At 41.5% G+C, this 22,875-nt stretch overlaps 2 protein-coding genes across 2 annotated transcripts; one reads left to right on the top strand and one right to left on the bottom strand.

Moving 5' to 3' along the window:
- The first annotated feature begins 11,001 nt into the window (after positions 1 to 11,001).
- LOC131691232 (nucleolar complex protein 3 homolog) lies at positions 11,002 to 13,635 on the top strand. Its single transcript, XM_058977471.1, has 2 exons — positions 11,002 to 11,140; positions 11,209 to 13,635. Exon 2 carries the CDS (start codon positions 11,213 to 11,215, stop codon positions 13,607 to 13,609), a length of 2,397 nt encoding a protein of 798 aa, XP_058833454.1. The 5' UTR covers positions 11,002 to 11,140; positions 11,209 to 11,212; the 3' UTR covers positions 13,610 to 13,635.
- A 2,486-nt stretch (positions 13,636 to 16,121) lies between these two features.
- Positions 16,122 to 22,259, bottom strand: LOC131687887 (uncharacterized). The gene has a single exon (XM_058971978.1). It carries the CDS (start codon positions 22,257 to 22,259, stop codon positions 16,122 to 16,124), a length of 6,138 nt encoding a protein of 2,045 aa, XP_058827961.1.
- Positions 22,260 to 22,875: the final 616 nt, after the last annotated feature.

Below are 22,875 nucleotides of genomic sequence, written 5' to 3'. Positions count from 1 at the left end.
TGAAAATCAAGGTTTTGTTACTGTACATTTCTATTCGGGGGGGGGGGGGGGGGGGGGGGGTAACCACCCAATGTTGGACCCCTAGAGGAAGTGAAATTATGTGAACGTCAAAAAATATTTGCTTGCCTATGTTTTAATGCAATACATACACGAGTCTGCTCCAAAATTACTTTTCTTGAAAGAAAACTGTGAATGGATGTTTTATACATTGACATAAACTCGAAAATGACATTTTTTCACAGCATGAATTTTTCACGTTTCGGACCCTTCCACACTAATTTGGACAGTGTTCCAAGCATATTTTGGACACACTGAATGTGACTGAATATATTTTGGAAAAGTGAAGTTTTTTCTACTAAACTGACTCGTTCTCTTTGCAGTATATTTAATGCATGAAAGAAGAACATAAGCAAATCAGTGACTGCCAATCAAAAATGGTACATTAATCTTTATATGGAAGGCTGACTGCATGAAGTATTTTTTTAGTTCTATCATTTTGAGAAATAGAAAAACTTTCGGTACAATTAGGTTACTGCAGACTTAACAAAGCAGCATTAAATGTTATGCAATAGAGTTAACAATAATATATTTGGTGTAACAATTCATCTGTAGCAGTATTATGGAGTAACATCCTCAAGTGGATGATAAATCAAGGTTCAAAGTTCGTCAGGAATCTTCTTGTACTAAATATTAATTTTTAATTCTTTTATTTATGAGGTGGTTTCTTGTTATTCTTTCTAAGCTCAGTTTTTCTTTGTTTCTCTTCCTTTACTTTCTTTTTATCTTCAGTTTTCGTCTTGTGGTATTCAACTGTTCGGCTCAATGTTAAAACAGCAGGACTACGTCGCTTGAATCTTGATATTCCTGTTCGTGTGAGTGTTACAGGCGATTCTAGGAATTCAACAAGCACACTCTTATTATCATTATTTAGCTGTGATAGGTCTCTTAGATTTGTCAACATATAGCTCGTCGAATTCAACAAATTCGAAATACAACCCGAACAGAAAGTAATATCGAAATTGATCGTAGAAACGTTGAATTTACAACAGTTTTATTTGTTAACAACAACTTTTGTTGTAACATCAATATACTTATGATGCAGTCCTTCATGCCTCTAAAATCTACAACGGAAAAACAATGTAAATCGATGTTTTTGATTTCAGAATGTATGGGAAAAGATCAATTGTTTCATTGTTACATCCCTTAATGACCCCCCTTTTTCCATGTAAAAATCGGGTTTACATTGAAATTGGATGTAGAAACAACAAATGTGATTATATTTCCATTGTAAATTTTCCAGAATAACATTGTTTTTCGTTGTAATGTAACAATAAAAAAATGCTATAATACTGTTGTGCATTTCTATTCGGGAAATGGTCGGTGTTAAGTCAGACCGGTCTAATGACAAAATATTGATTTCGAGAAAAACGGGTTTAAAGTTTGAATCGCAGCATCCTTTACGTTATAATTGGAAAATATTTTTTGCCATAATTCTTGTTTATGGTTACATATTTCAAATCTGGCAAAAGTCGAATGTAGCTGAAGAAATTCTTTACCCAGTGTTATCATTATCTCATTTTTTTGTTTTGCGACTTAGTCCGGTCTGACTTAACACCGACCAAATGTTCTTCAACATGGATTTCAGAAGTCTCCTCTTAGGTCATATTATGGTCTTCAATGAAATGTTCCTCAATCGTTTGATTTTAGACATTCATTGGTTTGAACATTTTTAAATAATTTGACCAAAATGAGCAGGCGAACTACCGTTACTAAATTTTTCACTTTTTGATTATTCTAAATAACAAAATAGCTATAAACAAACAGCTGTTAAGAAAGAAAATCGAGGGGTGTCCAAAATAAGTTGATATCAATTTTTTAAGACATATTGTGGACACCATTTATATAAGATTTTTTAGATAAAACATTACGAAGAAACCTTTTCAAACACGTAACATGCATAATACTAAATCAGACCAACTAATTAAATCGATAACAAATATTATAATTGTGCATTTAAATTCAATTTGAAAATGTATCATTTCCACCGGTTCCTCTTGGCTATCGTTGAAACATGAAACGTTTTCGGTGATATTTTTGAAAACTGTGAATGCTGTTGAATTTTAAACAATTACAGATGAACTAATGATATTGAAACTTAATAGACAACCCAAGGAATGTAATTGCTGCATCAAACCAAACAAATGCAGAGAAACTTGGCAGTGTAGGAGGCAAATACATTAACAGGGTCCAAAATATGTAGGGGTCCAAATAAGGTTGGTTACCCTACTAGTTTCTTTCAGCGTGCAAATGCGCGAGCATGTCAGATGCTTTCGGAAGTTTGGTTCTTTTCTCACTGTGATAAGAGTGAGAAGAATGGCAAATGGTATGAAACGATCAATCCATTTACACTTGATCGCGGCTAAATTCGGGTAGCAGCTATGAGGCTTGCGTTTGTGAGAATCGTATTCTAATAAACGATATCTCGAATATTATATTCATGTAATGTTGAGTGCAGAAATTACGATTTCCAAATACTACTACTTTTTGGGAAATATATTGTACTAATGAAACAAACTATGATTTTTGTTTGGAGAACTGTTTCTATCATTCATAAAATCTTCGAGCATATCGTTAATAGTGAACATTTCTAAAGGAAAATAAATCCAAAGTAGGCCAAGGCTATTAAAGTGCTACAGATTTTGGAAGCAGCATATAATAACGGAAAGATATCGGCGTGTGGATCTTTAAGAAACTGACCGATCACTTCATTATGTAAAAAAAAAAAATTCACGCGCCGGCCGACTGACTTTTTTTCTATCGATCTCTCCAATCTGTATTGTCAGCCGCAGGATGAAAACGAGAACCGAAAAGTTCTTTTCAAACAGACACTTTCAGTATACTTTTTCCAGTTGCTACCCGCCATTTTTTACCGCTTCAGAAGGATGTGCTCCTTTCTCTTTGATGATTTCGTTTTACCCGCCCTTCTCTTCGCTCTCCTGTTGATGCGAGCAGAACGATATTCCCAAACACGCCGTGTGCATTGCAGCGAAGAACAGAAAAAATGACAGAGTGTGTGAAATGGGCATATGATTAGTTCTATGTAAACTCGTTCGATGGCGTTACTGAAGTGAAGACTGAATTTTATCAAAGTGAACAGGGTCTGACCAAGGGTAACCCTTAAACGTGAAGGGAATGACCTAGGGACGGGTCCCGTGATTTGTTGATGAAATGAACTTATAATTTATAATTCTGAACGGATTGATAAAGATTTTTCCTACATTGCTTGAGAATGGTTTGGAATGGCCGAGGATGCTTTGAATTGCGTCATGAAAAAAATCGAACTATTGCTTGAATTTCACGGTTTGACAGTTTCAGTGCTCGATGCAATCAAAACAAACATTTCTATCAGCATAACTGAAGAAACAAATCAAAGCAAAACAAGTTTTGTTGAATTCAATATTAATTATTCAAAACCGCTTAAGAGATTTTTGAAACAAACTTGTTTCGCTCTTTATTCCGCTACCGAGTGAAATTTCATGAAAAAATGCGCATTAATCAACATCTTTACCAACGTTGTCTTTACCCTACATATAAGCAATTTAAAATGTTTTCTGTATATTGCTTGTGGCACTAAAAACTGGATTCCAACCGCACTGCGCACTTACCAATCACTTTTAAATTCTTCTCATAGACTGTTTGTTCGACTGGTCTGTCTATGAAAGTATCATCTCTATCGCTTGAAATACATGTGTTTTGACAGCTCGCAGTTTTGCGATCACTCGCACTTTGAAAGTGCGGAGTCCAGGTTGGTGGGAAGTGCGCAATATAAATAATAACAAATTAGGAGAAATCAGCAAAACAAAATTTTATTAGCTCCCTAGTTAGCTCCTTTCAAAAGTTAATATAGAATTTTTGAAAGATTTTAACCAGAGTGTATGTAAGGAGAGTGAGGACAACTGTCATGATTATCCGTCAGTGGTATTCCAAACGAACAAACGACCTGTCAAAATACATGACTTTGACTCGTTTGGAATGACACTGCCAAATAATAATTGTACCAATTTTGACAGACTCTTCTTATATGCACTCAGATTTCAACATAGAGCATGGCGCGTTGCCAGTTACATGAAATTGGCCGGAATTCGAGAAAATTGGATTGAGATTGGATAGATATGTTCTAATTTCATGGATTTTCAACACCATTACCAATTAACATTGAACATTGAATAATGTCATTTGTACACTCAAAAAAAAGTAAACGTTATGCCTATTGATTTTACACATAGATTTTTGCAATTAACGGAGGCATATAGACACTATTTGCTGGCACATAAACCTAATGTGTGTATTTACAAGAAATATTAATCTTACATTTACATTTCATAACTATTAGACTCATAAAACCCCATTCTATAACAACATGCACATATAACTTATGTGTGTGCATACATAGCTTATACAGTTTACACATAGAAGGTATGTGTGCGCTTGATAACAATAGCATTTCTTCTTCATATTAATTTTAAGCGGTTTGAAGCAAATAGAATTAACGTTTGGATTTTTTTCAGTGTACCACTTCAATCCATACATACATTATCTTCTCTTGTACTGAATTTTTTAAAAGGGTAAAGAAAATATAAGTTGGTTTCTCAATAAAACAAAATCCATCGTTGTACGTTAACCAATATTTTCATTCCGAAACATGCATTTTTATTCGACGGTTCGCTACTACTTTGGACCTCACAGAATCATATGGTCCTCGTGAACCGCGTCATCTCGTTCGTGGCCCGTGTCGTGTGGGATGGCTCCGTCTACCGCCGAAAAGGTCATTAGTGGTACTGCAAAACCGTGAAACAGTGATCGTACAAAATCACTTTATGAGAACAAAGGTGTATAAAGTGAGCTTTAGTGCGCTGATTCAATTACGATGGATAAGCTCGTTTGTGAGTGAAAATCACTTGAACCGCGACTCAAACGTGCGACCTATTCAGTGCTAAAATTCAAGCCAGAAACGGCAGAAGAAGTCGATGTGCAAACAGAATTGGACGCGCTACATGATATATGCTTATTGTTCAGTGCATAAAAGAATTTTTGCGTGCGAACGATGAAATGTATGATGATGCCATTGAGCGACTGTGCCAATTCGAAGAGGCGTATATCACACTTGAAAATCGAGTATTGAAGATGCTAAAAGTGATTAACAATCGTGATAGCCTTACACAAATGCATTTCATTGTCCCAAAATGATGTTATAAATCAACTCGCTCAACAAAAGACCGAGTTTCTTCGCATGACGGCTACTAGAATGGCGTCCGTATCTGGTCAAAATTCTACGGCACCCGATTTCACTCCCGCGCAAAAGCCGTCGTCAGACCTAGTTACCTCGAATGAATTTTCCTATGTTCTTGCGGGAATTATCTCGAGTGACAGTCCTTTATTGATTTATTCCAAAGCATGATTGATAAAAATCCATCTCTAGAGGATAGTCAAAAATTATATTTCTTTAAGACTAATCTGTCTGGTGAGCGCCTACCTAACTAAAGCTGAGATCACGCTACAACAAACCGCTCGAAATTGCTTACCAACACATTGAACGCTTTCTAAGTTAACCAGCCATGACAACAGCATCTGCTCGCCGCTTACGTACATTGTACGACTTTTCAGACGAGGTCGTTCGATCCTTCAAGCCATAGACACGTGACACGTGGCGTCTATTCATTCTTGTACAAAAATTGGATCATGAGACTAAGCTTTGGCGTCAAAGGGTGGCTGCCAGAAGCAAAGGTCACACTAAAATCTTTTCTTAGCTTCAACGAATCATATATCTCCCCCATCATTGTGTGGTGAAAGAAACCAGTTCTAGCACAAAATGTCGCGTCGTCTTTGACGCCTCAGCGAAGACGACCAGCACTAAATCGCTCAATGACGTGCTTATGGCCGGGCCTGTTCTACAAGACTCGTTGGCCAACATTCTTCTTCGGTATTGTTTGCCGATATTTGTGGTCGCCAGTGATATAAAACAAATGTACCGTATGGTTGAAATCTAGGGGCAGATCACTTGTGATGCATTTTTAAAAATCAGCTAAATTAAATGCATTTCTTTACATCAAAATAGAAATTCGTAATGTATTTTGCGCCGCGTGCAATGTATTTTGCTTTGCGTGTAAGACGTCAAGACCCACAAAAATTAGCCCTACATTCAACAAAACATCGAACAAAGTGAATCAGCGTAGGACGTTTGTTAAACAAACTTTTCTACGAGGGAGTGCAAAGTTGATGCAAAATGGAAATTAAATGCATTTTTTTCTAATTTGATGCAAATTTGTTATACATTTCTAGAGTGATCTGCACCTAGATTGAAATACACGAAGCGGATCATAATTTTCAACGGATCCTTTGGCGATGGTCGAGCGACGAGCCGGGAGGCGAGTATCGGCTGAATACTGTCACATACGGAACAAAAACTGCATCGTATCTGGCGACAGAATGTGTACATCAACTGTTGGAATCGCACAGACAATAGTATCCAATGGCGGTTGAGAAAGCACAAAAGGGAACATACGTGGACGATGTTTGACTGGTTCGCTTTGGTGCCATGGCCCGACCTGATGAGGTTCTGACTAGGGGCAGATCACTGTAGAAATGTATAACAAATTTGCATCAAATTAGAAAAAAATCATTTAATTTCCATTTTTGCATCAACTTTGCACCGAAGATAAATTCAAGATAGAGTGGTCGGATGATTCCCATGTACCATCAAATTGCGACCCCTCGATGAATCTGGTTCACCGTCAGTGTGACAGCTCAATAATAAATTGAAGCGAAGCTTTGCGGAATAGAAACAACGTCGATATTTGCGTCGTATCTATGACAATGCGTTATTTCGAAAATAACAAGCACACTTTCGTCTGGAAAATAAACAAACTTTGAGGCTTTTAAAGTTTGGTAATCAATTGATGTGACTAATGCCAATTTCGTTTTTAGATTAGTGTCACTTTATAGGTTAAAGTGACCTGGTGTCCCGGATTAAGCGGAACAGTCCCGGATTAGGCGGAACAGTTCCCGGATTTAAGGATCTTGTCCCTCATGGTAAAATGGACCGAAAAGTTTACCAAAATTCTGCTTTTGACGTAGGACTACGTCTTTGTTTTCAATATGGGGGTGCACTCTGCAAATTCTACAAAAATGGTATGTAACGAAAAGTGGTCCAATTTTAAACGCATATAATTCAGCCATCTCACGATAAATTTTCAATTTTTTTGCGCAAATCGCCCCGACATACTTCTAAGAATAGATTCCATTAGATAAACCCAAAGATTTTTGATATCATAGCATTAAAAAATTAAATAATAAACAACCTTGCCAAAATATCGCGCATTAACACACAGAAGATAGCGCTTCTCAAGCCCTGTACCACAGATTGGTGTACCTAGCGCGCTACGCTTCTATGAATGACGTCATCATCGACTATTTAAAGAACGGACTTGGCCAAACACGCTCAGTTCCCTGTTGAACGCTGGCGAAGCAGATCACTGCGCTGTGTTTTTTACAGCCAGTGTAGCTGAGTTAGAAGTCCGTTACACTAGCTGTGGAGGGACGCTACACTGTGTCGTCCAACAGGCGACCGCTCCAACTGCTTCCTAAATGCCGCTGTAATGTAATGCTGTAATGACGTCGCAATAAACGAAATAGAAAGTAAACAAAGAGAGGCTCTCAATGTTACTTACGTCCTATTGAAAATTTTCTCTAGATTTGCTATTTGCGCTTGAAATTAAGTAATGTAGTGGTAGTAATAAGCTTCCCATTTTGGTTTAAACGCAAGGACAGTTTTTAAAACAGGATTTGATTAATTAGTTTAGCTCATCCCAGCAATTTTATCAATTCTGTAATTTAAAAGGAATTTTACGGAACTTGGTAAATTTGGCCCCACTTGCAACTGGTATAGTCAACCTGCACAAAGTGTTGGATAACGCGGGGCTGTTTTTGGAACAAAATGTGTTATCATTCAGCCCTTCGCTATGCAAAATCACGATATTATGACAGATGGGCTAAGCGCGGCCGTTCCTTTCAATCGGGAATGGCCACGTTGAATTTTCGTGAAATGCGCTAATAGTGTCATGGTGGTACTAGTTGTCTCTTTCGCTCTACCCATCATCATCAGCGTTGACTCATTTTGCATTGTGCGCTTGAGTTCAATGTTTGGAGCTAATGTGTTGGTAGGTAGGGGAACTGGCGGTAAAATGAACACGTTAAGCAAAGTCATTATTTTCTAACTAATAAGTGAATGATATTACAATCACCTTATATGTTTCTTTTTAGACATGTTTTGTACATATCTGGTAAAAATATTTCGTCATAAACACATTTTTTCAAACATGATTCTTGATTTCTAACCATGTCCAAAAATGAGACATGTTTATAGCGAGTGGATAAATTGAACATGTGGTGGTGGTAAAATGAACAGCTTCTGGTGACTTGCAAAATGTTCTGTATGTATGCAATGCGCAGCGTTGGAAAGCATTTTTCCGATCAATGCTAATATCCCAACAAATCATGAGCTTTGCATACACACAGGGCATTTTGCAGGCAAAAAAAATGTCACGGAAGAATTGAATTTTCATGACGTAATACTAACCATTTTACAATCTTGTGGCATCGAAACACATCTACAAACTTAAGGTTATTCAAGGGTGTTTGAACTTTTAGGGTCTGTTTGAGAGCAACTAGAAAGCTTGGTCTATACATGAGATGTGATTATATTGTCTAAAATTTGATTTTTCTTCACCGGTCCGGGTGTTTTTCCCACACACTAAGTACTAAGAAAATAAATATTTTACATTAAGTAGTATAGTCCTACGTCTACAGTTCGTGCAACCCCATAGGGCTGCCCCTTGTAGTTTTTACACCAAAATACTCATTCATATTGTTCAAAACTCTCATAAAAGTTTTGGGCCGCGCAGCTTAATTCCCGAACTAAGTGGGGAATGTAAAAAATGAACCGATTTATTCTGATTCCCTCGGGCCCCTTTTCGACTTTTAATACGAGCCAGGTCATGTACAAATTTGGTTGAATTTTTTTTAGAAGCCCGCATTTTAAGAGTTTTCTTGAGGGCGTTCCGGCCTTTAGAAGTCAGTATGACTATAATAATAATTTTACACGCCAATATAGACAACGTGTTTCTTTTATAAAAAGATTTTTTACTACATTGATTTGATTCGTAACCATAGCATTTTGTCGACGCATTCTAAATATTATCGACGCCTATTAACGAGGGGGCAGCAAAAGCATACTATTATTCAGTTCACCGGTTCACGGTTACTGTATTATCATTTGTTAATGGTTGGTATAGGACCTACACTCAAAAAAACATTATGCCTATTGATTTTACACATAGATTTTTGCAATTAACGGAGGCATATAGACACTATTTGCTGGCACATAAACCTAATGCGTGTATTTACAAGAAATATTAATCTTACATTCACATTTCATAACTATTAGGCACATAAAACCCCATTCTATAACAACATACACATATAACTTATGTGTGTGTATACATAGTTTATACAGTTGACACATAGAAGGTATGTGTGCGCGTGATAACAATAGCATTTATTCTTCATATGAATTTTAAGCGGTTTGAAGCAAATAGAATTAACGTTTGGATTTTTTTCAGTGTAGTAATCTTGAGTTTATCTTTGTTTGCACTTCCTCGCAGAAAAGTTTGTTTAACAAACGTCCTACGCTGATTCACTTTGTTCGACGTTTTGTTGAAGGTGGGGCTGGTTTTTTGTAGGGTTTTGACGTCTTACACGCAACGCAAAATACATTACAAATTTCAATTTTGATGGAAAGAAATGCATTTAATTTAGCTAATTTTTGAAAATGCATCACAAGTGATCTGCTCCTAGGGTTCTAATGATGGTGGGGACAATCTACCATTGTTGGTCTTAATGCTTCTCAGCAACGACAGGTAGATCGGGAGCAACGCATTGCAGCAACCGTGTATCCAGCTGTTTATGAGAACAACTTCCTCGACGAGATTCTGAACAGATACTATTCGAATCTGCAGCTTCTTTTGCGCATTACGGCTCGTATATTACTCTTTCGCCACCGAACTGATAGAATGGAACCCCGTTTAACACCGCTTGAAATTGACAATACAATGCAAATCTACGTGAGATACGTTAAATCTACACTATGGTAAGGACCAACTTGATAAGAATCGTGACGTCAATTGTACCAGCTCTCTTTGCCAACTGAAACCGTTTTTGGATGAAAATCATCTGCTCAGGGTGGGCGGCAGAATACAATCAACGTTGATACAACTAACAGTTCTCAGCTATGAGACGAGACATCCGATCTTGTGGCCTCACCATTCAGTTCTCACCGCACTTATTCTTCACCACGAGCACTATGCGCAGCTTCATTGTGGCCCACAATCGCTATTGGCAGCAGTACGCGAACGTTTTTGGATCATTGGAGGGATAAGTGCTGCCCGGAAGATCTTTTGAGGATGCGTTGAATGTCTTCGAGCGAAGTCTGTACCAGTTCATCAACTTTGGGACAACATCCAGAGGACCGCTTGAACCCAAATAGCATTTTTTTGTTTTTATTTTCGTGACTTTAAATATATTTTTATTCGTCAAGTAAGTAGCATCAAAAAAGTCAATTTTTTCATAGTTACATCGCTTAACGACCCCTTTTTTCAATGTAAAACTCCGGTTTACAATGAATTTGAACGTAGAAACAAGAAATTTGATTATATTTTCATTGTAGATTTTCCAACACATCGAATTCTTTTACATCGTTTTTCCTTGTGATGTAACAATGAAAATCATTGTAAATTGCGTTATACATTTCTACTCGGGCTGTGCTCACCTTTTTATTTCATATCTTCGTTTTTCTGATATGATGTGTTACCCAGAATTTGGGTTCTCGGAGATTAGTATGTAATATTCTTCATTTTTTTCATTCTCCTTCTAAACATACAAATTTTTTACCGCTTTGACATTTTGCCATGTGTTCCCATTATTATACGTTTAATGCTGGTTCTTGTTGATAACTAGGTAGTTGGAAATTTTATCGGTTGCGTTTCGGGTGAATATCACTAGCTTGGTTTACTTTTGAAAATAAAAGGTAAGATTATTCAACGATCAGTAACTTCTATTAAATTTATCTTACTTTCTTCTCTCCTTTTACTTCAGGTGTATGGTTCTCCTTCACAAAATGCCCATTCGCAAAAAAATTAAAATCAGCTCAGCGAAACGTGGCCACCATGAGAAACATAAGAAAAACTTTGGTGTGTCCAGTAACACAATCCAAAAGGCAAATCGAAGCCGGGGAGATAAAGTTAACATCTTCAGTAAAAAAAGCAAGGCAATCCGGCCAGCTAGTTTGGTACAGAAAAAATCTAACGTAAACAAAGGTTTTTCCACCACTAAGTCCCATGAAGTTGATATTGACGATATTGGCGATATGATTGACGATGTTTCTGATACATTGGTTAGATCTCCAGACACAAGTGTCGAATCGGTTGTTGAAGCAAACAATATTTCATCGAAACAAGGCGGTTTCAAAAAAAGTACCGAACAAATTGAAGATGAATATCAAATCCAGGCTCAGAACAAGCACAACTTTGTGGGTGAGAGAAAAGCTCTTCTTCCTATTAAAACTAAAAAGGGTGGCATCATCAATCGGAATGCTGAGGTAATTGAACATAAGCCCCCGATAACGAAACAAGAATCTTCTCCATCAACGACAACTATGGACAATAAAACAGAAACAATATCTGCAATAGAAAAAACTGAAGTTAAAACAACCGATTTGTTGCTGGAACGATGCGAGGACATTGAAAAACAAAAGTATATGATCGGCTACACCTGCGCGTCGATTGTGGAAAACCCAGAATTGAAGATTAATAACCTTGCACTACTATTAGATCAAATTACTGAAACAAACCTAAACGGAAAGGCGAACATGTTTGTCATTCGAAAGTTAGCCATTATTTCGTTGGTAGAAGTCTTCAAAGACATTGTACCCGAATATAGGCTTGGAATTGTTGATTCAAGTTCACAAAAAATAAAGAAAACTACAATGGCACGCATCAACTATGAGAAAGAACTGTTACAGCAATACAAGAAATTTCTCGTACAGTGCGAGCAATTTACTCAAATTTTGCACCGTGCTAACGGAAAACGGGATCAATCATCAGCGGAAAAACTGCAAATAGCCGAAATTGCGGTGCAATGTATCTGTGACTTGCTAGTTGCACATCCATATTTCAACTTTAGCATGAACAAAGCACAAATGCTTGTACCGCTACTAAACAATGATCGAGAGGATATTCGTAAAAAAGTTTACACGTGTTTTGTCGCAATATTTAAGGTTGATAACCGATTCGATATAAGTATACACATCGTACGCCATATCAACCAGTTGGTGAAAAAGAAACAACATGCTGTACACTCTGATGTCGTAGCGTGTCTCAAATATTTGCAAATAAAAGATATTAATGTCGATGCTGAAAAGGAACATGAATTGAAGTTGAAAAAACTTGAAGCGAAAAAATCACGTGTAATTAACTTGTCCAAGCAGGAGCGTAAGCGCAAAAAGAAACTGAAAGAGTTGGAAAAGGAGCTGTTTGAAACTAAAGCCGAAGAAAACAGTCAAGTTAAGCTAAAAAAGTCGACCGAACTTTCGAAGCTGGTGTTTATAATTTTCTTCCGGATTCTGAAGACCGCTCCGAAATCAAAACTCCTGAGCGTCACACTGGAAGGGCTTTCGAAGTTTGCACACACAATTAATATCGATTTTTTTTCGGACTTGATCGATGTGCTAGATAATCTTCTGGTTCATGGAGATCTCGGCTATCGAGAACAGTTACACTGTATTAAAACGGTCTTTACTATTCTAAAAGGACAGGGTGAAATTCTAAACATTGACCCTGCGCGTTTTTATACACACTTGTACAAGAATCTGTTGAGTGTTCATGCTGGCAAAACTCACGATGATTTGGAACCAATCCTTACTACATTGGACAGTGTCCTTCTGAAGCGCCGAAACAATATCACTTATCATCGTTATTTGGCGTTTATTAAAAGAATATCTACGATGACCCTGCAGCTGTTACACTATGGAGCCCTCGGATGTCTCGGTGTTATAAAAATGGGGTTTGTATTGAACTCCTCGTTGGATGTTCTGCTGGACACAGAGTGCGCGGTAGGATCAGGCAAATACGACCCAGAGGTAGAAGAACCGGAATTCAGTAATGCGAGCTCTACCAATTTGTTCGAATTAGCAGCACTGCAAAGACACTATCATCCTAATGTCAGAAGACTGGCCTGCAACATCGCTAACAACGTACCGAGCTCTGGACCAGGCATGCTTCCCCCAACATTGAGCAAACTAACTCCACTAGAATTGTACGTTAGACATGATAGCACCAAAATGGCATTTAATCCTGCTATTCCTGCTCCCCAAAAAGATAAAAATCTAAATAGCAAAGTACATATGTTTGCTGATTCAGAACTTGAAATGATTTGTTCTCGCGCACAGCGAACTCCTTGTAAAGGGTCAGAATTCAATTTTTTGGGCAAGTCATCGTAAAGATAAATAAATAAAATAAGCGATAATGAGTAATTTTATTCTAGAACATGAGAACAGATTTATTACCTGTAATCCAGTGAGTTTTTCCATTTTTTCCTAAGTCATTCATTTAATTTCTCTTGGTATGAGTTATTTGGTGGGGTTGCGATGGGTTCAATCACGAAAATGTTATATTTGCAGTCAGAAGCGATTCGGGTTTTCAAGTAAACTAGCTATATATTGATGCTACCGCTAACTACATACAGTCTGTTAAGTAAGAGTATGTACAGTATATCATGCGTTTAGCCTATTTTTTCAGTAGATGCAGGAAACTATGGCACTTCACTAAAAAGGATCGTAGTTGATATCGATTGTCACGTACGCACAACGAGGCGATGGTAGCGTAGGCACCCGAAAGTAACATCAAAGTACATTAATAAATCGATAGCCGGGTGTTATATTGTAAAAGTAATAAAAACGTCGTTGACCTTCCACATTGTGATTCCGCAGATAAAGGGATTGAAAAGGACATAAAAAGGACTAGGGTCTAGTTTTTAAATAATTCTAGCATGTCCTTGCGCCATGAAAAAGTAAAATTAGAGCAAATATGTTTGCTTTGTTAGATAAGCTAAGCACTGTTACCTGCTCAGTTGCATAATATGCAAGGGAAATACGTATGTTTTGGTCTGAGTAGAATGATGGCTGATGTCTCTTGTTGTTCTTTGGATTGTGGCGGCTACTTTCCTGTCTACCCTGTTTGAGATCTGCTCGCCATCTACAGAAAACCCAAAGAGAAAAGAGAGAGCGAGAAGACAGGAAAAAGTAACTGCTGAACAGTGCACACGTCAAGTGAAGAATAAAAATATAAAAGGGAATAAACTTTACGAAAACTCGTTTTATTCTTGGTCGATTCCGTGCTCGGTTCCAGCATTTGTTGACTCTGTCGTGATTTACGTTCCGTTCCGATTGTGTATTGGGAACATAACAAACATTTTCGATCACCGAAAAGTTTCGCGCCGCGCTTCCAACCTCAAAATGGTTGACACCGATGAACAACAAGCGGAGCTGCCAGCGGCTGTTTCTGTGAAGCTGTCAGACTTCTGGAAAAACGATCCAAATATGTGGTTTGCGCAGACAGAAGCCCAATTCCACCTCGCACGTATTACACAGGACAATACGAAGTTTTGGCATATCGTCGCTAGGATCGACCAGAGCGTCATTTTCCATATTTCGGATTCGGTAAACACACCACCAGCGAACGAGAAGTACAAAGCGGTCAAAGATAGGCTCATCGCCTGTTTTGTGTTATCACCACAAGTCCGTATTGAACAACTACTTGGATCAAGTGACTTAGGATCCGGCCATCGAACCTACTTGCTCGAATACAAGAGACTGCTACCGGCTTGAATGTGGATGAAAGCATCATGAAGACATTATTCCTGCAGCGCATACCCAGCCACGCTCGCGCAATATTGTCAATTAGCGATGGCAGCCTCTCCAAGTTGGCCGATCAGATGTTAGTTTCCGTTGCCAGTTTACCAGTCTTAAGGGAGAGACAGCTGCATTGACGGCCGAAATACGTAGGCTAAAGGCCAGACCCAATCGAAACCGAAGTCGTTCGTCTTCCAGACCGACTACCGCAGAAGAACAACCGGTTTGTTGGTATCATCGGAAATATGGCGGCCAGGCTGAGCACTGCCGAGAGCCCTGCAAATTCAGTCATCAAAAAAACTAGCTTCGCGCCTTCCTGAGTCGGAACAGGTAGGCGGTGAATTTGAAATTTCGAGCTATGGGCAATTTAATTCCGGAGACTATCAACATCCGCATCGTGACCTACTAAACGAATACCAGGAATGCGATACTGACGCCGTCTTTGGTTCAGCAGGATATGAAGCATGATTTGTCGCATCACATCGTTACCAACGGACAACCGGTTGCGTCTAAACCCCGTAGAATGCATCCAGAACGAGAGAAGGCTGCGCGAGACGAATTTGAAATTATGTGCGAAATTGGCATCTGCCAACCATCGAGTAGCTGCTGAGCAAAACCCACTACAATGTGTTCCTAAAAAGAGCGGCGAATGGAGATTCATTGGAGACTATCGCAGACTCAACAAAGTCACCTGTTCGGGCGTGCCTAATAGCAAAAACAAAATCTCGAAGCAGCTCTTTTTGTACTACGAGTCAGTTCGAAAATTTATAGTTTTTTTCCCTCCTAATCTCTTCTATTTCAGGTTATCTTTCGCTCGCACCTTCCAAACCTTCTACCAATCCAAAATCCTTCAGTTTTATTTCCTCCGTCGCAATACTAGTCAAGTTCACTATTTCCTCCGTTGCACTATTTATTTCTATCAGCTTCCAAAAAAACTCTTTTCCCGCAATTCCTTCAAAATCTATCTATCAATTCTATTCGATCTATCCACACAATTTATGTTTTTTATTTACAAAATAATGTTGCATTAGAGTCTATACTTTAAGCCGCGCCGACTATCAGCAACCGGTGTGATGTTTACTCGATGTCTTGTACGTTGTCATCACACGGGGGGTGTTTGCGGTCGGTTGTATTTGGGCGGTGCGTACACAGCCCCTCCCCGTAACTCTGGCGAGGTCTCCTTGGCCGAACCAGATTTACGATCCTGGACTTCGAGCACCGCAAGCTTCGTAACTGGCCGTCTGAACTCACCTCTCGACGTCTTCACCAGGGCTTGCCTGATTCTACCGTCCGCTCCGCTGTAGACTTCGAGGACGATACCACGAACCCAACTCTTTCGTATCATTTCGTCTGCGATGTACACCAGATCACCACTCGCCAGTGGACATGTCTCCGTATGCCACTTTGTCCGCTGATTTATCGACGGCAAGTATTCGGAAACCCACCGAGTCCACAGTCTGTCCGCTAACAATTGGGACCGCTTGTAACGGTCGCGCAAAGCTGCAGCTTCATTCGTCGGAAGCACGGCATGTTCTACGGAAATTCCGCCAACGCCACGAACGAAGTGATTCGGCGTCAGTGCTTCTTCCACTTCTGGCTCCAGGGATCTGTACGTCAGAGGGCGCGAATTAATTAGATCCTCAGCTTCTGCGAGTACAGTCAGCAGTATTTCGTCGTTCATCGCTCTTCCATCATCGATCACGGTCAACGCTGTCTTGAGAGAACGTACCAGCCTCTCCCAAGCCCCGCCCATGTGCGGTGCGCTGGGTGGATTAAAATTCCATCGGGTTGTTGAATCTGTGAACGCTTCTGCTGCATCGGCTCCAATTTGTCTTACGACCTCTTTGCTGGCTGCTTGGAAATTTGTTCCGTTGTCCGAAAAAAACTCCAGCGGTTTGCCTCTGCGGCACACGAAACGGCGTATGGCCATCAAGCACGCTTGAGTCGTCAGGCTATGAGCGACCTCAAGGTGTATGGCTCTCGTTGTCAGGCAGGTGAACAAAGAGACGTACCTCTTCTCCGATCTACGACCAACGGTTACGGTAAACGGTCCACAAAAATCTACGCCGGTATAACTGAACGGTGGCTGATTTGGCGTGATGCGTGGCACTGGTAGTGGTGCCATTCTAGGGTTTTGCGGCTTGCACTTTTTTACTTTGCACCAGATGCACGATTTCGCTATCCTTTTCATCTCCGCCCGCAGATGTTGTACGCGAAAACGTTGCCAAATTTCGTTAACGGCAGTTTCTATGTTGCCATGTGCTACTTGCTGATGGTAGTACTCGAGCAATTTGTCGGTTACCGGATGCCTTTTCGGCAGGATGATCGGAAATTTAAGCTCGAATGGCAACGATGATCCTCGAGCGGCTCTTCCTTCCATCCTGAGCACATTCTGTTCGTCTAGAAAAGGACTCATGCTGTATAGATAGCTATCTTTATCCAGCCGATACCACTCTTCATACGGTAGCTCTCGATTCTTCTTCAGCACCTTTATCTCGTCAGGAAATCTGTCTGCTTGCGCTGATCTCCAGAGGTACGCCTCCGCTGCCTGATACTCCTCTCGAGTCAGCGACGACGTATTTGCGGGTACATTTCCCTTCACGTGCCTCTTCAATTTCGCGGTCGTCGGAATCGCTTCGATTTTCAGACCCTCTCGTTTTCTTTTGCAGTTTGACGCAAATCTGTAGATACACGCCACTGTCCGAACTAAAACCTTCCATCGAGAAAACCGCTGAGGGTCTACGACCTGTTCTGTTATTCTGATGTCGTGGAAAAGGAAGCATGCCCGCAATTCTTCCTGGTCGTTCGGCGTAATCTCACCTTGATCTGGCCATTTCTCTTCCGGAAAATACAGGAAACCCTGGCCTCGAAACCATGGCCCATCTGAACACATAGAGTGCTTTTTGTTCCACTTCGTCATAGCATCTGCTATGTTGAGCTTAGTCGGAACCCATCGCCAATCTCTTAGCTTTGAAAGACTGAGGATTTCTCCAATCCGGAAGGCGACGAATTGCTTGTACCGTCGGTGGTCCGAATGAATCCACGACAGCACAGTCTTCGAATCACTCCAGAAGTATCGCTGCTTTACGTCAAAGCATAACATTTCAACGACGGAATTTGCCAGTCTGGCTCCCAACACTGCTGCTTGCAGCTCCAGACGAGGAATTGAGAGATGCTTAAGTGGTGCGACCTTCGATCTCGCCATCACCAACGAACACATCGGACCATCAACCGTCTCAATCCGCAGATACCCTGCAGCCCCGTATGCACCTTCGCTGGCATCGACGAAGACGTGAAGTTGAATGCTACTGAAATCCAAGTCATGTCCGCCACGAAAGTAATACCGGGGAATGCGGACGTTTTCAACCTCCGGAAGCCTTGCAATCCACTGATTCCATTTCTCCGCATTCTCTCCAGCTATTTGTTGGTCCCAATCGCATCCACTGCGCCACAGCTCCTGGATTAAAAGTTTCCCGTAAAAGGTGAAAACAGACAGTAGTCCTAGCGGATCGAAGAAGCTCATGACGCAGCTCATCACGATTCTCTTTGTCGGCAGCCGCTTGCCTGACAAGTACGGCACAAGATCGTCCCTCAGCTCGATGGAAAACGAGAACTCGTCGCTGGCAGGGTTCCAGACAATGCCTAGTACTCGCTCAAGACCCGTTTCCTTGTCCTCACTGAAACGTACGCACTGGTCTGTTTGCTGCTTCCCCATGGCCTGAAGGAACTCTTCGGAGTTCGACACCCAGTTTCGCAGTTCGAATCCGCCTTTGGAATGAACGAAGCGAACTTCTTTCGCTCGTCCCACTGCTTCATCGACTGTATCTGCGCTATCGAAGTAGTCGTCGACGTAGTGGTTTTTTTCTATTTTTTCCGCTGCCTCCGGAAACTGCCTTGCGAACTCCTTCGCGTTCACGTTTTTCACGTATTGTGCGGAGCACGGCGAGCTGGCAGAGCCGAAGGTCGCTACGTCCATCACGTAGACATCTGGGATCATTTCGGGAGTATTCCGGAACAGGAATCTTTGCACGCGCTTATCCGCCTCGCGGATCCTCAGCTGATGGTACATTTCCTTTATATCTGCACCAAATCCGATGACTCTCTCGCGGAATCTACAAACCACCGCCGGTAATGCGGTTAACATATCCGGACCCTTCAGCAGCTTCGAGTTCAACGATACTCCTTTCACTTCTGCTCTGGCGTCCCAAACCAAGCGATACTTCTTTTTCCTCGGATTGTACACGATGTTCAAAGGCACGTACCAAACCTTACTACTATCGAACGCGTGCAATTCCGCCGACGTAGCTTTATGTGCGTATCCCTTCCCTAAATACTCGGCAATCATACCGCGAACTTTGTCGTACAGTTCGGGGTTCCTACTCAGGCGCTTCTCCAAACAATGTAAACGTTTCATCGCCATAGGGAAGCTGTCGGGAAAGCTTGGGTCATCCTCCTTCCACAGCAGACCCGTTTCGAAACGATCACCTATCCTCACCGTCGTACTCTTCAAGATCTCGTTCGCTCTCCTGTCTTCTTTCGATTCAGGAAGCAAGGCTACGGAGATCCCTGACTCCTCCATCGTATAGTGGCTCTTCAGGAGGTCATGAAGCTCTTGATTCGACACGGCACTGCATTCATGGTGCCCGATTAATCCTGCGTCCGAGTGGTGTATGCTCGTCGGCCCGTAGACAGTCCAGCCAAGCTTCGACCTAACTGCTATTGGTTCTTCTGGTCGACCTATTCGTGATTCGATCGGTGCATACAAGTGTATATCCCTGAGGCCGATCAGAATCTTAGGAGCTGCTTGCTGAAATTCGGCAACTGGTAGGCCACGAAGATGAGAGTACTCCTTTACCAGCTCCGAAACATTTAGCGTGTGTTGTGGAAGCTTTAGACTTTCCACCGTGTGTGCACCTTTCAGCGGAAAACGTTGCTTTGATCCTCGTGCCGAGATGCAAAGGTTCACTCTTTGAGAGCCCTTCTCGAGTCGTGAAACTCCGGCTGTCCATGTTACGCGAAGCGGTTGAGTCACACCCTGAACTCCCAGAACGTTCATTAGTGATTTCTCCACCAGCGTGTACGATGATCCTTCATCCAAAAATGCGATCGTATCCACTGTGCAATTTTTATTATACAGTGTGACAGGCATCATGCGAAAGATGACTGAAGGCCTCGGTTGGACAGCGTGCATGTTGCAGTTCGAACCGATTACGGATACCACTAAATGGAGTAACGGGTGGTGTCGCTCTTTACACGAATCGACATTGCAACGGAAGTTTAGTTTGCACTGGGCGTTTCCGTGTTCGTTCAAGCACACCTGGCAAAGCTGCCACCTTCGGACCGCATCCCAGCGGTCGGCTAGACGTAATCGACGAAACGCTTCACAGTTTCTTATTCTGTGGTCGATTCTGCCACAAATTCGGCACGGTTTTCTTTCCTTCGCCGGTGGACTTTGACTCCTATTCTGCTCTACGCTATGAGCGTGCAGAAATCCTTCGTGCTCTCGCTTCGATTTCTCTTTTCGCAAACCTTGTTCGATGAACCGGGTTGCTTCTCCGTACGACGCCACTTCGCTTGCGTCCTTCACGATGTTTGACAAAAAGTTCGATAGAGTACGCAACGTTACCATTTTACTCTTCCTTCGATATCGCCGCCACTCCAGCTGAGTTCCTGCTGGCAGCTTCTCTGTCAGCTCTTGAATCAGCATCGGGTTCACTAGATGAGCGGTGAGACTTGTAGCTTCGAGATGATCGGTTAATTGTTGTACTACCATCCCGAAGCTAATGAAGCTCGATAGGCGGTCTGCTCTCGGTGGTGCTGCATTTCGAACCTTTTTTAACAGCATGTTGAGAAGTTTCTCGGGGCGTCCAAACAACATCCGTAAAGTTTCGATGATCTTTGGAACCGCTTTTGGTAATAGAAGTCGGCTTCTGACCGCTTCCAATGCTTCTCCTCTCAGGCATTCTTGAAGCCGCGCTAAGTTTTCGAGATTAGAAAACCCGCACGCTTTCGTCGATGTCTCATAACTGCTTATGAACATCGGCCATTCTTCCAGCTTGCCAGAAAAGGTAGGCAATTTTTTGGAAAGGAATTGGCGCGAGGACAACTGGGCCTTCGTGAGTTCCTGATGATGGCTTCTTCGTCTCTGCATCCCTTCGCTTCTACGTCGAGACTCTCTTCGGTCCTCCTCTTCGTCGGAACTCTCTTCCTTAGTTTCGACACTTCCTTCCGCTTCGGAACTATCTTCCTCCTCCTCGGCACTATTTTCTTCCTCTTCGGAACTCTCTTCTGCTTCGCCGCTCTCGTTCTCTTCCGAAGATTTTTCTTCGGAACTATTTCCGCTCTCAGACTCCGAAACTTCTTTCAGTTCCTTCATTTTTCTACTGCTACTACTGCCCTTCTTCCTTGGGACTTCCGGGTGACCAAAGGGCGTTTCATTTTTGTCTCGACCGATCAGGAAACTTTCCGGTAGCGTCGGCGGACCTCCAACTAGCTTTCTTGTATGCTTGTCTTCCACTTTCGGTGTTGAATGCTTACGGTACGCTCCACGAATATCAGCAAGAGTCGCGACTGCCAGATCTGCACCTCCAGGCTTTCCTTTTCCCGACTTTTTCTTCTCAGGCTTTGTTTTCCCTGGTTGTGTGCTTTCCGACTTCGTCTTCTTTTGCTTCTTCTTCTTTGAGTCATCCTTATCCACACCTTGAGCATCGGCTTCCAGCATTCTACTGCTACCGGTATTCTTGTTCCGCTTCAGCTTCAACTGCAGCAGCTTATCCTCCATTTCCGTCCGCATCTCGTCGAGTTTCTTCTGGTGGTCCTTTTCTTCCGCAAGTTTCTTCTCCATTTGCGCCTTCTCGTACTCGAATTCCATCGCTCGCTTTTCCCGTTCCAGTTGCTGACGCATTTCAAATAGCTCCTGCTGCATCTCCAGCCGCTTCCGGTGCAGAGTCTTCTCCCGTTCCATTTTCGCCTTCTGCCTCTTCTTTTCCGCTTCGAGCTGTTTTAACTCCTCTAGCAGCTCAGACGAACCAGCACCATCCGCTTCACCTTCTTCGCAATCCTGGCAGTACCATGAGACGTTACGCACATCATCCGTAACACCAGCACAACCGAAATGGTACCATCGCTGACAATGGTCGCAAAACACCATATTCGTTTCGTCATTATCCGGACGTTGACAAGACGCGCAATTGTAGCCTGACTGTTCAGGATTCTCGGGGTTAGGGTTTGACCGAATCATTATAAATTTTCGAGAATGTTCGGGCGTGCCTAATAGCAAAAACAAAATCTCGAAGCAGCTCTTTTTGTACTACGAGTCAGTTCGAAAATTTATAGTTTTTTTTTCCCTCCTAATCTCTTCTATTTCAGGTTATCTTTCGCTCGCACCTTCCAAACCTTCTACCAATCCAAAATCCTTCAGTTTTATTTCCTCCGTCGCAATACTAGTCAAGTTCACTATTTCCTCCGTTGCACTATTTATTTCTATCAGCTTCCAAAAAAACTCTTTTCCCGCAATTCCTTCAAAATCTATCTATCAATTCTATTCGATCTATCCACACAATTTATGTTTTTTATTTACAAAATAATGTTGCATTAGAGTCTATACTTTAAGCCGCGCCGACTATCAGCAACCGGTGTGATGTTTACTCGATGTCTTGTACGTTGTCATCACACGGGGGGTGTTTGCGGTCGGTTGTATTTGGGCGGTGCGTACACATCACCGTTCCAGACAAATATCCAGTTCCTCACGAAGTACGACCTGCTCAACAGATTCCAAGGTAAAACTATCTTTACTACACTTGATTTAGTCAGGGCTTATCACAATATTCCGGTTGAACACGCGGACATTCCGAAAA

This window comes from Topomyia yanbarensis, chromosome 3 (assembly GCF_030247195.1).
Source record: "Topomyia yanbarensis strain Yona2022 chromosome 3, ASM3024719v1, whole genome shotgun sequence".
In the NCBI taxonomy this organism is placed as follows: Eukaryota; Metazoa; Arthropoda; class Insecta; order Diptera; family Culicidae; genus Topomyia; species Topomyia yanbarensis.
Note: the sequence above shows the minus strand (reverse complement) of the source record. Positions and strands in the feature narration are given on the sequence as shown.

Excerpts from the sequence above, each read along its gene's own strand:
- LOC131691232 (XM_058977471.1), top strand. The coding sequence starts at position 11,213 with ATGGTTCTCCTTCACAAAATGCCCATTCGCAAAAAAATTAAAATCAGC.
- LOC131687887 (XM_058971978.1), bottom strand. The coding sequence starts at position 22,259 with ATGATTCGGTCAAACCCTAACCCCGAGAATCCTGAACAGTCAGGCTAC.